The sequence below is a fragment of the Stegostoma tigrinum genome, chromosome 1 (assembly GCF_030684315.1).
Source record: "Stegostoma tigrinum isolate sSteTig4 chromosome 1, sSteTig4.hap1, whole genome shotgun sequence".
Classification (NCBI taxonomy): Eukaryota; Metazoa; Chordata; class Chondrichthyes; order Orectolobiformes; family Stegostomatidae; genus Stegostoma; species Stegostoma tigrinum.
The window spans coordinates 61,232,156-61,245,352 of NC_081354.1; the positions used below are offsets into that span (position 1 = coordinate 61,232,156).

Below are 13,197 nucleotides of genomic sequence, written 5' to 3' on the forward strand. Positions count from 1 at the left end.
GTAAGTGAAGAAAGAGAAAACAAAACAAAGGAGATTGTAACAATAACAGAAGTTGCTGGAAAAGCTCAACAGTCTGGCGGAATCTGTGAAGAGAAATTAGAGTTAATGTTTTGGGTGTGGTGACCCTTCCTCAGAGTGGTTCTGAGGAAGGGTCACCAGACCCGAAATGTTAACTCTGCCAGGCCTGCCGAACTTTTCCAACAACTTGTTTTTTGTTCCTGATTTACAGCTTCTGCAGCTGTTTCAGTTTTTTTACAAAAACGAGTGTACCCTCTCACAGAGATTCAGCATCTCCAAAGTTAAATATTGGACAAACAGAAGTTAAATGATGAAAAGGAGGAAGCATATAAACAAAAAGAGAAAGAAGTGAAAGGTGAAAACAAGGATAATTTGAAAGCTGCAGTAAGGGTAGTACACCTACCCTTGGTTCGAAATTAGGAATAGCAGGGAGAAGAAGTCACTGATTGGTGTGGTCTATAGGCCACTAAATAATGACATCGTGTTGGGGCGGGCAATAAACATAGAAATAGCAAATGCATGTAAAAATGATACAGCAATTATCACGGTGGATTTTAATCTACAAATCGATTGGTCAAACAGCCTTGAGATGGGGTTCATAGAATGTATCGGCAATAATTTCCTTCAGCAATATGTAATGGAACCTACGAGGGAGCAAGCTATCCTAGATCTAGTCCTGTGTAATGAGACAGGAATAATTAATGATCTCACAGTTAGGGAACCTCTTGGAAGGAGAGATCACAGTATGGCTGAATTTAAAATACGGATGGAGTGTGAGAAGGTTAAATCCAGTACCTATGTCCTGTGCATAAACAACGGAGACAATGAAGGAATGAGGGAGGAGTTAGCTAATATAGAATGGAAGCAAAAACTTTATGCTGGGTCAACTGAGGAACAGTGGAGGACTTTCAAAATGATTTTTCACAGTGCTCGGCAGAAGAATTTTCCAGTGATAAGGAAGAACTGTAGGAAAAGGGAGAGCCTGCCATGGATGTCTAAGGAAATAAAGGAAAGTATCAGATTGAAAAAAACCACATACAAAAAAGCAAAGAACAGCGGGAAACTAGTAGACTGGGAAATCTTTAAAGGCCAACAGAAAGCCACACAATAGTTATAAGGAAAAGTAAGATAGATTATGAGAGTAAACTAGCTCAGAATATAAAAACGGGCAACAGAAGATTCTATAAATATGTAAATCATAAAAGAGTGGTGAAGATAAACATTGGTCCTTTGGAGGATGAGAAGGCCAATTTAATAACTGGGAATGAGGATATTAAATGAGACATTAGACAGTTATTTTGTGTTGGTCTTCACAGTGGAAGACACAAATAACATGCTGAAAACTAATGGCAAGAAGGCTACAGCAGGTGAGGATCATTATCACTAAAGAGGCAGTGCTGGGCAAGCTAATGGGGCTAAAAGTAGACAAGTCTCCTGGCTCTGATGAAATGCATCCCAGGGTACTAAAAGAGGTGATGGGGAAATAGCAAATGCACAAGAAATTATTTAACAAAATTCACTGGACTCTGGCGTCATTCCTGCAGATTGCAAAACAGCCAAAGTGACGCCACTGTTTAAAAAAGGAAGTAAACAAAAAGCAGGTAACTCTAAGCCAGTTAGCTTAACTTTGGCAGTGGGGAGTGTGTGGGAACCTATCATTAAGGAAGAAATAGCAAGACATCTGGATATAAATTGTCCTGTTGGGAACACCAGGCATGGTTTCATGAAGGGTAGGTCATGTTTAACTAATTTGGTGGAATTTCTTCAGGACATTGCTTGCGTGGTGGACAATGGGGAACCTATTGGATAGGATGTATCTGGATTTCCAGAAGGCCATTGACTAGATACCACACCAAAAGCTGCTACATAAGATAAAGTTACACGGTTTTACAGGTAATATATTGGCATGGATAGAGGATTGGTTGACCAGTAGAAAGCAAAGAGTAGGGGTAAATGAGTTTATTTCTGGTTGGCAGTCAGTGGCTATTGGTGTGCGTCAGGGATCAGTGTTGGGACCGCAATTGTTTACATAGCTGATTTGGAATTGGGGACTAAGTGTGGTGTGTCAAAATTTGCAGGTGAGTGGTACAGCAAAGTGTGCAGAAGACACTGAAAGTCTGCAGAGGGATATATATAGTCCAAGTGAGTGGATGAATCTCTAAAAGTAGGATTGCAGGTGCAGCAGGTAATTAAAAAGGCAAATGGAATTTTGTCTGCCATGGCTAGTGGGATGGAGTTTAAAAACAGGGAGGCTATGCCGCAGCTGTATACCGTCCTGGTGAGGCCACAGCTGGAGTACTGTGTGCAGTTTTGGCCTCCTTACTTGAGAAGAGATATACCAGCACTGGAGGGGGTGCAGAGAAGATTCACTCGGTTAATTCCAGAGTTGAGAGGGTTGGATTATGAGGAGAGACTGAGTAGACTGGGATCATACTAATTGGAATTCAGAAGAATGAGGGGAGATCTTTAGGGAATAGATAAGGTGGAGGCAGGGAGGCTGTTTCTGCCAGCAGGTGAAACTAGGACTAGAGGACATTGCCTCAAAATAAAGGGAAGCAGATGTAGGACTGAGGTCAGGAGGAACTTCTTCATCCAAAGGGTCGTGAATCTGTGGAATTCCTGCCCGGTGAAGCGGTTGAAGCTACCTCGCTGAATGTTTTTAAGGGAAGGCTAGATAAATTTTTGAACAGTAAGTGAATTAAAGGTTATGGTGAGTGGGCGGGTAAGTGGAGCTGATTCTCAAAAAGATCAACCATGATCTTATTAAATGGCGGGGCAGGCTCGAGGGGCCAGATGGCCTACACCTGCTCCTAGTCCTTATGTTCTTATGCTCTTATCAGTTTGTTCTCAAGCGAAAGAGGAAAGAAAACCATAAAGAATGTGATTTTAAAATAAAGAGTTACATGAGAGTAAAATGAAGTTATATGTCCAGTGGTACCAAACTATATAAGTGCTAAGAAAGACAAACTAAACTCTGGACCACTTGGAGAAGATTGAAAACCTTCCTGTGCATGTCTCAAAGAAAAAGGTGGATAAAATGTGTGCTAACGTGTGGAGCTGGATGAATACAGCAGGCCAAGCAGCATCTTCGGAACAGGAAAGCTGACGTTTCGGGCGTAAACCCTTCATCAGAAGGGTCTAGGCCCAAAACGTCAGCTTTCCTGCTCCTAAGATGCTGCTTGGCGTGTTGTGTTCATCCAGCTCCACGCCTTGTTATCTCGGATTCTCCAGCATCTGCAGTTCCTGTTATCTCTCGATAAAATGTGTACCCTCCATATGGTCAAATCGAAACCTGGAGTAAGTGGGATTGACTTGTGAAAGAATGAAAATCCCAACAATAACTCCCAGTGACTAGTTTTAAAAGTTTAACAAAAGAGATAATCAAACAAGACTGAAGAGAAAAAAAAATTGCAACTATTTGATCACAGTAGAGCAGTATATCTCTTTTGCTACGTGTGATGAGGATGAATCGAAAAAGAGTTTTTAGGTTAAACTTTTTAAAGGAGCTCTCTAAAGATCAAATAAATTATAGCAGAGATTGTGAGGGGTTGGTTAATGAATTGGGAAAATTAATGGCGAATGAAGTAGATGACTGCTTTCAAAAGGTAATATAGATCTTCCAAGGCCCAAAAACTGGCAAAATTTTCCCTTTGATTCTGAACTGTACATGATAAAATTTTAAAAATGAGGGAGCAAGAGTTTCAAACTAGCCAAAATAGTATCAAATCATTCCCTCGGGATCTCAATCAGGCATATTTTCTTTTATATACAAGCTACTTTAGAAAACTGTTTTGATCTCAGTGCAAAGAACACCCAGGTCTTGTTGCACCTCTTCTTTCAATGTCAAAAATATTTTTGTATCCTTTAGCTTACACATCAATGTAGGCTTTGACTTATGGTATCTAAAGAGCTTCAAAATGTTATAAATGATATTTTCATTGAATACAACACTGTAGTAAATAGCGAGTTTTGAGAAGATTTAGAGCTCAAGTTGAGGTTCTGAATGTGAGTTTGCTCACTGAGCTGGAAGGTTAGTCAATAATTCTGCCCTTTGTGAAGTGTTCTTTGCAAATTGACACTGTGATTTAAACAAAACAAAAATGTTCTGGACCAATATAATACCAAAAGTGCTGTACTTGGCTATGTTCGAAACACTTTTTGTTTTAAACATGTCATCAGTCCATATTTTCCAATTTCCCTACTTGTATTGTTCATATTTTTTAGTTGTACTCAAAAATTAAAGTAATTACCAAAGAACTGATTTCGGGTCAGACTTATTTTTTCTCATTTTAACTTGTGCAAGACTGAGAAGGACCAAATTATGAGCTAGTAAAGCCAGTAGAAATGTTATTCATTTTCAAATATAATTTGTGTTACAGTGAATCGTCTCGGGGACATTAGAAATGACAATGATCCTAACTGTACACAGGAAGGTGACAATAATGTCCTACTACAACAAACTAGCAATTACCTTCTCGGATGGATAAAAGCAAAACATCAAGGTTAGTTCAGTATAATTTCTCAGGTCATTCATTTTCCGCAACAATAACATAATTGTTGTACCTATATTAGAAGCATGTGAAATATTGAAATCACCGTATGTGCACTGTAGGTTATAATGAGAAAAGTTATCATGATTGTCTTCTGATCCACAGAAGGTATAGTTGTTAGAAAGAAACAGACTAGCGAGTTTTGAGAAGATTTGTAGCTCAGGTTGAGGTTCTGGATGTGAGTTTGCTCGCTGAGCTGGAAGGTTAGTTTTCAGACATTTCGTCACCATTCTAGGTAACATCATCAGTGAGCCTCCGACGAAGCGCTGGTGTTATGTCCCGCTTTCTATTTATCTGGTTAGGTTTTCTTGGGGTGGTGATGTCATTTCCTGGGATGGTGATGTCATTTCCTGTTCTTTTTCTCAGAGGGTGGTAGATTGGCTCCAAATCAATGTGCTTGTTGATGGAGTTCCGGTTGGAATGCCATGCTTCTAGGAATCCTCGTGCGTGTCTCTGTTTGGCTTGTCCTAGGATGGATGTGTTGTCCCAATCAAAGAGGTGTCCTTCCTCATCTGTATGTGAGGATACGAGTGATAGTGGGTCATGTCGTTTTGTGGCTATTTGATGTTCATGTATCCTGGTGGCTAGCTTTCTGCCTGTTTGTCCAATGTAGTGTCTGTCACAGTTCTTGCAAGGTATTTTGTAGATGACGTTCGTTTTGCTTGTCTGTATAGGGCCTTTTAAGTTCATTAGCTGCTGTTTTAGTGTGTTGGTGGGTTTGTGGGCTACCCTGATGCCAAGAGGTCCGAGTAGTCTGGCAGGCATTTCGGAAATGTCTTTGATGTAAGGGAGAGTGGCTATGGTTTCCGAGCCCGTTTTGTCTGTTTGTTTGGGTTTGTTGCTGAGAAATCGGAGGACTGTGTTCATAGGGCACCCATTCCTTTTGAATACACTGTATAGGTGATTTTCTTCTGCTCTTCGTAGTTCCCCTGTGCTGCAGTATGTGGTGGCTCATTGGAATAATGTTCTAATGCAGCTTCGTTTGTGGGTGTTGGGATGGTTGCTCCTTTAGTTCAGTATTTGGTCCATATGTGTTGTTTTCCTGTAGACGCTGGTTTGAAGTTCCCCGTTGACTGTTCGTTCTACTGTGACATCTAGGAATGGCAGTTTATTGTTGTTTTCCTCCTCTTTTGTGAATGTTATGCCAGTAAGGGTATTATTGATGGTCTTGAAGGTTTCCTCTAATTTGTTCTGTTTAGTGATGACAAAAGTGTCATCCACGTGGCGGACCCAAAGTTTGGGTTGGATGATTGGCGGAGCTGTTTGTTCGAGTCTCTGCATTACTGCCTCTGCTAAGAACCCTGATATCGGAGATCACATGGGTGTACCGTTGGTTTGTCTGTAGGTTTTGTTATTGAAAGTGAAGTGGGTGGTGAGGCATAGGTCCACTAGCTAGATGATGTCCTTGCTGATGAGGTTGGTGGTGTCTGGTGTATGTGTCTTCGGTTCTTCTAATAGTGTAGTCAGTGTTTCTTTGGCCAGGTTGATGTTGATGGATGTGAACAGGGCTGTTACGTCAAAGGAGACCTTTGCGTTTTATTTGTTTGGTCACAACCAGGAGATTGTGATTTCTAAGCTTATCCTTACAATTTTTTTGAATAAGGACATAATGTTTGTAATTTTCCAAACTTCCAGTGAATGAGTCTAGTGAGAACTGAAAGGTTAAGGCCAGTCCTCTTGCCATTTCCATTCTTGTTTCCTTGATTATCCTTGGATGCTGTTCATCTGTCCCAGTGCCTCGTCAGTAGAGCTAGAACAAACAGAGTTGTCATCTCTGATTTGTTACCTGTACCACGTGCTCGCGAGATGAGGAATAGGAAGAGAGAGCAGTTGAACACATGGCTACAGGGATGGTGCAGGAGGGAGAGGTTCAGATACCTGGATAATTGCAGCTCATTCGGGGATACATGGGACCTCTACAAACAGGACGACCTAGATCTGAACCAGAGGGGTATCAATATCTTGGGGGACAAATTTGCTAAAGCTCTTCGGGAGTGTTTAAATTAATTCAGCAGGGGGATGGGAACCTGAGTTGTAGTTCCCTTGTACACGAGGTTGAGAGTAGTGAGGTGATGAATAAGGTTTCAAAGTCGCAGGAGTGCACCAGCAGGCAGGAAGGTAGTTTGAAGTATGTCTACTTCAATGCCAGGAGCATCTGGAATAAGGTGGGTGAACTTGCAGCATGGGTTGGTACCTGGGACTTTGATGTTGTGGCCATTTCGCAGACGTGGATAGAGCAGGGACAGGAATGGTTGTTGCAGGTTCCGGGGTTTAGATATTTCAGTAAGATCAGGGAAGGTGGCAAAAGGTGGGGAGGTGTGGCATTGTTAGTCAAGGACAGAAGTACTGTGGCAGAAAGGACATTTGATGAGGACTCATCTACTGAGGTAGAATGGGCTGAGGTTAGAAACAGGAAAGGACAGGCCACCCTGTTGGGAGTTTTCTATGGGCCTCCGAGAAGTTCCAGAGATGTAGAGGAAAGGATTGCAAAGATGATTCTGGATAGGAGCAAAAGTAACAGGATAGTTGTTATGGGGGCCTTTAACTTTCCAAATGTTGACTGGAAACACTATAGTTTGAGTACATTAGATGGCTCAGTTTTTGCCCAGTGTGCGCAGGAGTGTTTCCTGACACAGTATGTAGATAGGCCAACAAGAGGCAAGGCCACATTGGATTTGGTGCTGGGTAATGAACCAGGCCAGGTGTTAGATTTGGAGGTAGGTGAGCACTTTGGTGATAGTGACCTCAGTTCAGTTACATTTACTTTAGTGATGGAAAGGGATAGATATATACTGCAGGGCAAGAGTTATAGCTGGAGGAAAGGCAATAATGAGGCGATTAGGCATGATTTAGGATGCATAGGAGGGGGAAGGAAACTGCAGAGGCTGGGCACAATTGAAAGGTAGAACTTGTTCGAATAACACCTACTGCATGAACTTGATAAGTGTGTACCTGTCAGGCAGGCACGAAGTGGTCAAGCGAGGGAACCGTGGTTTACTAAAGATATTGAATCTCTTGTCAAGAGAAAGAAGGAGGCTTATGTAAAGACGAGGTTTGAAGGCTCAGTTAGGGTGCTTGAGAGTGAGACGTTAGCCAGGAAGGACCTAAAGAGAGAGCTAACAAGAGCCAGGAGGGGACATGAGAAATCTTTGGCAGGCAGGATCAAGGAAATCTCTAAAACTTTCTAGAGGTACGTTAGGAATAAAAGAATGACTAGAGTAAGATTAGGGCCAATCAAAGACAGTAGTGGGATGTTGTGTGTGGAGTCGGAAGAGATAGGAGAGGCGCTAAATGAACATTTTTCGTCAGTACTCACACAAGAAAAAGACAATGTTGTCGAGGAGAATACTGAGATACAGGCTACTAGACTAGACGGGATTGAGGTTCACAAAGAGGAAATGTTAGCAATTCTGGAAAGTGTGAAAATAGATAAGTCCCCTGGGCCGGATGGGATTTATCCTAGGATTCTCTGGGAAGCTAATGATGAGATTGCAGATCCTTTGGCTTTGATCTTTATGTTGTCATTGTCTAAAGGAATACTGCCAGAAGACTGGGGGATAGCAAATGTTGTCCCCTTGTTCAAGAAGGGGTGTAGAGACAACCCTGGGAATTATAGACTAGTGAGCCTTACTTCGGTTGTGGGTGAAGTGTTAGAAAGGATTATAAGAGATAGGATTTATAATCATCCAAAAAGGAATAATTTGATTAGAGATAGTCAACACGGCTTTGTGAAGGATACGTCGTGCCTCACAAACCTTATTGAGTTCTTTGAGAGGGTGACTGAACAGGTGGATGAAGATAAAGCGGTTGATGTGGTGTATCTGGATTTCAGTAATGAGTTTGATAAGGTTCCCCATGGTAGGCTATTGCAGAAAATATGGAGGTATGGGATTGAGGGTGATGTAGCAGTTTGGATCAGAAATTGGCTAGCTGTAAGAAGATGGAGGGTGGTGATTGATGGGAAATGTTCATCCTGGAGCTCAGTTACTAGTGGTGTACTGCAAGGATCTGTTTTGGGGCCACTGCTGTTTGTCATTCTTATAAATGACCTGGATGAGGGTGTAGAAGGATGGGTTAGTAAATTTGCGGATGACGCTAAAGTCGGTAGAGTTGTAGATAGTGCGGAAGGCTGTTGCGGGTTACAGAGGGACATAGATAAGCTGCAGACATGGGCTGAGAGATGACAGATGGAGTTTAATGCGGAAAAGTGTGAGGTGATTCACTTTAGAAGGAGTAACAGGAATACAGAGTACTGGGCTAATGGTAAGATTCTTGATAGTGTGGACAAGCAGAGAGATCCCTGAAAGTTGCCACCCAGGTTGATAGGGTTGTTAAGAAAGCGTAAGGTGTGTTAGGTTTTATTGGTAGAAGGATTGAGTTTCAGAACCACGAGGTCATGTTGAAGCTGTACAAAACTCTGGTGCAGCCGCACTTGGAGTATTGCACACAATTAGTATGGTTAGGTAAAGGGGAAGTTCAATGAGATCTGGGTGTTCTTGTACATCAGTCAATGAAAGCAAACATGCAGGTACAGCAGGCAGTGAAGAAAACTAATGGCATGCTGACCTTCATAACAAGAGGAATTGAGTATAGGAGCAAAGAGGTCCTTCTGCAGCTGTACAGGGCTCTGGTGAGACCACACTTGGAGTATTATGTGCAGTTTTGGTCTCCAAATTTGAGGAAGGACATTCTGGCTATTGAGGGAGTGCAGCATAGGTTCACGAGGTCAATTCCTGGAATGGCGGGACTATCATATGTTGAAAGATTGGAGCGACTGGGCTTGTATACACTTGAGTTTAGAAGGATGAGAGGGGATCTGATTGAGGCGTATAAGATTATTAAGGGATTGGACACTCTGGAGGCAGGAAGTATGCTTCCGTTGATGGGGGAGTCCAGAACTAGAGGACACAGTTTAAAAATAGGGGGTAGGCCACTTAGAACAGAATTGAGGAGGAACTTCTTCACCCAGAGAGTGCTGGATATATGGAATGCTCTGCCCCAGAAGGCAGTGGAGGCCAAGTCTCTGGATAGTTTCAAGAAAGATATAGATAGAGTTCTTAAAGATAGTGGAATCAAGGGTTATGGGGATAAGGCAGAAACAGGATACTGATTGTGGATGACCAGCCATGATCATAATGAATGGTAGTGCTGGCTCAAAGGGCCGAATGGCCTAATCCTGCACCTATTGTCTATTGTCTAATTCTCATCACGCATTATAGGAAGGATGTGGAAGCATTGGAAAGGGTGCAGAGTTGATTTACCAGGTTATTGTCTGGTATGGAGGGAAGGTCTTACGAGGAAAGGCTGAGGGACTTGAGGCTGTTTTCATGAGAGAGAAGAAGGTTAAGAGGTGACTTCATAGAGACACATACAAGAAGATCAGAGGATTAGATGGGGTGGACAGTGAGAGCCTTTTTCCTCGGATGGTGATGGCTAGCACAAGGGGACGTAGCTTTAAATTGAGGGGTGATAGATATAGAACAGATGTCAGAGGTAGGTTCTTTACTCAGAGAGTAGTAAGGGCGTGGAATGCCCTGCCTGCAACAGTAGTAGACTCACCAACTTTAAGAGCATTTAAATGATCATTGGGTAAACATATGGATGATAATGGAATAGTGTAGGTTAGATGGGCTTCAGATTGGTTTCATAGATTGGTGTAACATCGAGGCCTGAAGGGCCTGTACTGTGCTGTAATGTTTTATCTTCTATGTTCTATAGTAATAGTCTCTTTAACACTTCTTCCTTATCAATTTTGAACCCTTTTAGTGACAGGCGTTTCTACTCTGTCATCATGGCTTGCATCGCATCCACCTCTTCAGTAAGCACAGATGCAGAGTTCATAATTCACCTCAACCATGCCTCCATGTGTAAAACCTTTTTTGATTCCTACTTCTTTTTACCATTTTTATCCTATATATATGCATTTAGAAAATCATAGGATTTTTCTTTATGTGGGCTGCTAATCTTTTCTCGTAATTCTTCTTTACTTCTCTAATATGAGTTTGCACCTCCTCTCTGATCCTTCTGTAGTCCTGTTGGAATTCAGTTGACATGTGTTATAAGCACAACTTTTCTTCTTAATTTTAATTTCTATTTTATTTCTAATCCAGGAAACATTGGTTTTGTTTGTTCTATCTTTCTCTTTTGAGAAAAAAAACCTTGACAATACCCAAACCATCTACTCCTTGAATGTAGCATATTGCTCAGTGAGTTTTTGTTGCCAATTTTTTGTTGCAGTCTATCTTACCCAACTTCATTCTTGAATCAATAAGAGTTTAATGATCAGCATTACTATGTCTAGCTTTTCAATTTAATTGAATTCAAATTTCACCAGTTGTGATGTGACTTGAACCTGTCTCCCCAAAGCATAACTGGGGTCTCTGGATTGTTAATCTAAAGATATTAGCATTATGTCACCCTCACTCCCAAAATCAGCAATTATACTTCGATTAAAGCCTAATTAACTAGATCAAAATGAAGGAAGTAAATAAGATTTTCTTGAGTGAAGGAAAGGAAAAAGCAAAGAAGGCTGAGAGGGACCTGATTGATGTGTATAAAATGGTGAGTGTGACAGTGCTGTGGCTTTAAGAGGTTATTTTGTCCTTTTTTAAAGAGTGGCTTTAAGACAGAGGTGGAGAGCTGTTTCGTTGGAATGACAGTAAAGTGAACAGCTTGTGAGGCATTGTTTTTTTAAGCTAGAATAATAGAAGCAGCCTGGGTGGGTGCAGCCAACTCTCACAGACCAGGATTTCTAGTTTTCAGTTTTTAGAAATTCAGCAGCCGTTATTGTTGGAATCTCAACAGGGTTGAAAGCTTCAATAGAGGTCTCTTAGCTGCTACTCTGAGTTTTTGCTTGATTTCTTTTCTCTCTCTCTTTCTGCTACTGCATTGCATATGAGAAAATGATATTTCTGAACTTGCCTTTTTGCCAAAGGGTGTGTTTATGGGATGTTACTATATTAGAACAATTGCTTAGTAATAGTTACCATATCTATTGCTCTGTTAAGTTTTCCAATAAGCAACAGGAGTTATCCTTCTAGTCTGTCAGGCCTGTTCTGCCATTCAATAAGATCATGGCTGATCTTTTTGTGGGCTCAGCTCCACTTACCCACCTGCTCACCACAACCCTCCATTCCTTTATTCTGCAAAAATCTATCTATTGTCACCTTACAAGCATTCACTGGGGCAGACACAACTGCTTCACTGAGGGGGGAATTCCACAGATTCACAACACTTTAGGTGAAGAAGTTCCTCCTCAACTCAATTTTAAATATGCTTCCCCCTTATTTTGAGGCTATGCCCCCTGGTTCTGGTTTTATCCACCAGTGGAAACAACATCCCTGCTTCTATCTTATCTATTCCCATCATAATTTTATATGTTTCTGAAAGATCCGGCCTCATTCCAATGAGTATAGTCCCAATCTACTCAATGTCTCCTCATACACCAACCCTCACAATTCTGGAATTAACTTACTGAACCTCCTCCGCGCCCCCTTCACACCGCCTCCAGTGCCACTACATCCTTTCTCAAATAGGGAGACCAAAACAGTAAACAGTACTCTTGGTGTGGCTTCATCAGCGCCCTGTGCAGCTGCAGTATTACCTGCCTGTTTTTAAATTCCATCCCTCTAGCAATGAAGAACGATATTCCATTTGTTTTCTTAATTACCTGCAGCACCTCAAAACCAACTTTTTGTGAATCATGCACAAGGCCACCTAGGTCACTCTTCACAGCAGCATACTGCAATTTTTCACCATTTTGCTGTTATCCCTATCAAAATGGATGACCTCGCATTTCCCAACACTGTACTCCATCTGCCAAACACGTGCCCACTCACTTAACCTATCTAAGCCCCTCTGCAGACTTTCTGTGTTCCGTGTACACTTTACCCTACCACTCATCTTAGTGACATCTGTGAACTTTGACACATTATGCTGGGTTTCCAATGTAGTCATCTACGTAAATTGTAAATAAGTGTGGTGCCAAAATTGATCCCTGAGGGATACCACTGGCTGCTGATCGCCAACCAGATAAACACCCATTTATCCCCATTCTTTGCTTTCTGTTAGTTAACCAATCCTCTATCCATGCTAATTCATGACCCATAAAGCCATGTACCTCTATCCTCTGCAGCGGCTTTTGTGTGGCACCTTGTCAAATGCAAAAAACAGTTAAGTTATTCTAAATTTCTCTATGTTTAAATAAATTGTGTTTTGCTTAACATCGAGTAGTTTGACCAGTCACATGGCAACAGGAACGCACCATTTTACATTTGTCTTTAAAATAAGACAAAGTTAGAGTCTAGGCTACCTTCTTAAGATATTTTGAGGAGGTCTGGTCCACTCTTTGACAAGGGGAATTGATAGGATAGATACAAAGAAACTTTTCCCCTTAGTCAAGGAGTCAGCGGCCAGGCGACACAGATTAGAGTTAAGGGCAGGAGGTTTAGAACGAATTTGAGGAAGATGTTTTTTACCCGGAGGGTGGAAGATATCTGGAAATCATTGGTTAAAAGTAGAACAGGGGCAGTCGAGGCTGGAACCCTCATAGCATTCAAGTAGTATTCAGGTGAGCATTCGGAATGCCATAATGTATAAGACTACGGCCTTGTGTTGGGAAATGTGTTTA

The 13,197-nt window shown here is 41.6% G+C and overlaps 1 protein-coding gene across 3 annotated transcripts in view; it reads left to right on the top strand.

Moving 5' to 3' along the window:
• Nucleotides 1-13,197, top strand: part of acox3 (acyl-CoA oxidase 3, pristanoyl) — a 182,939-nt gene that overhangs the window by 95,981 nt on the left and 73,761 nt on the right. For all 3 annotated transcript variants that reach the window (XM_059645781.1, XM_059645786.1, XM_059645790.1), the window contains one exon: nucleotides 4,398-4,520. In XM_059645781.1, the coding sequence (XP_059501764.1) occupies nucleotides 4,398-4,520 (123 nt within the window). The remainder of the gene's footprint in view (nucleotides 1-4,397; nucleotides 4,521-13,197) is intronic.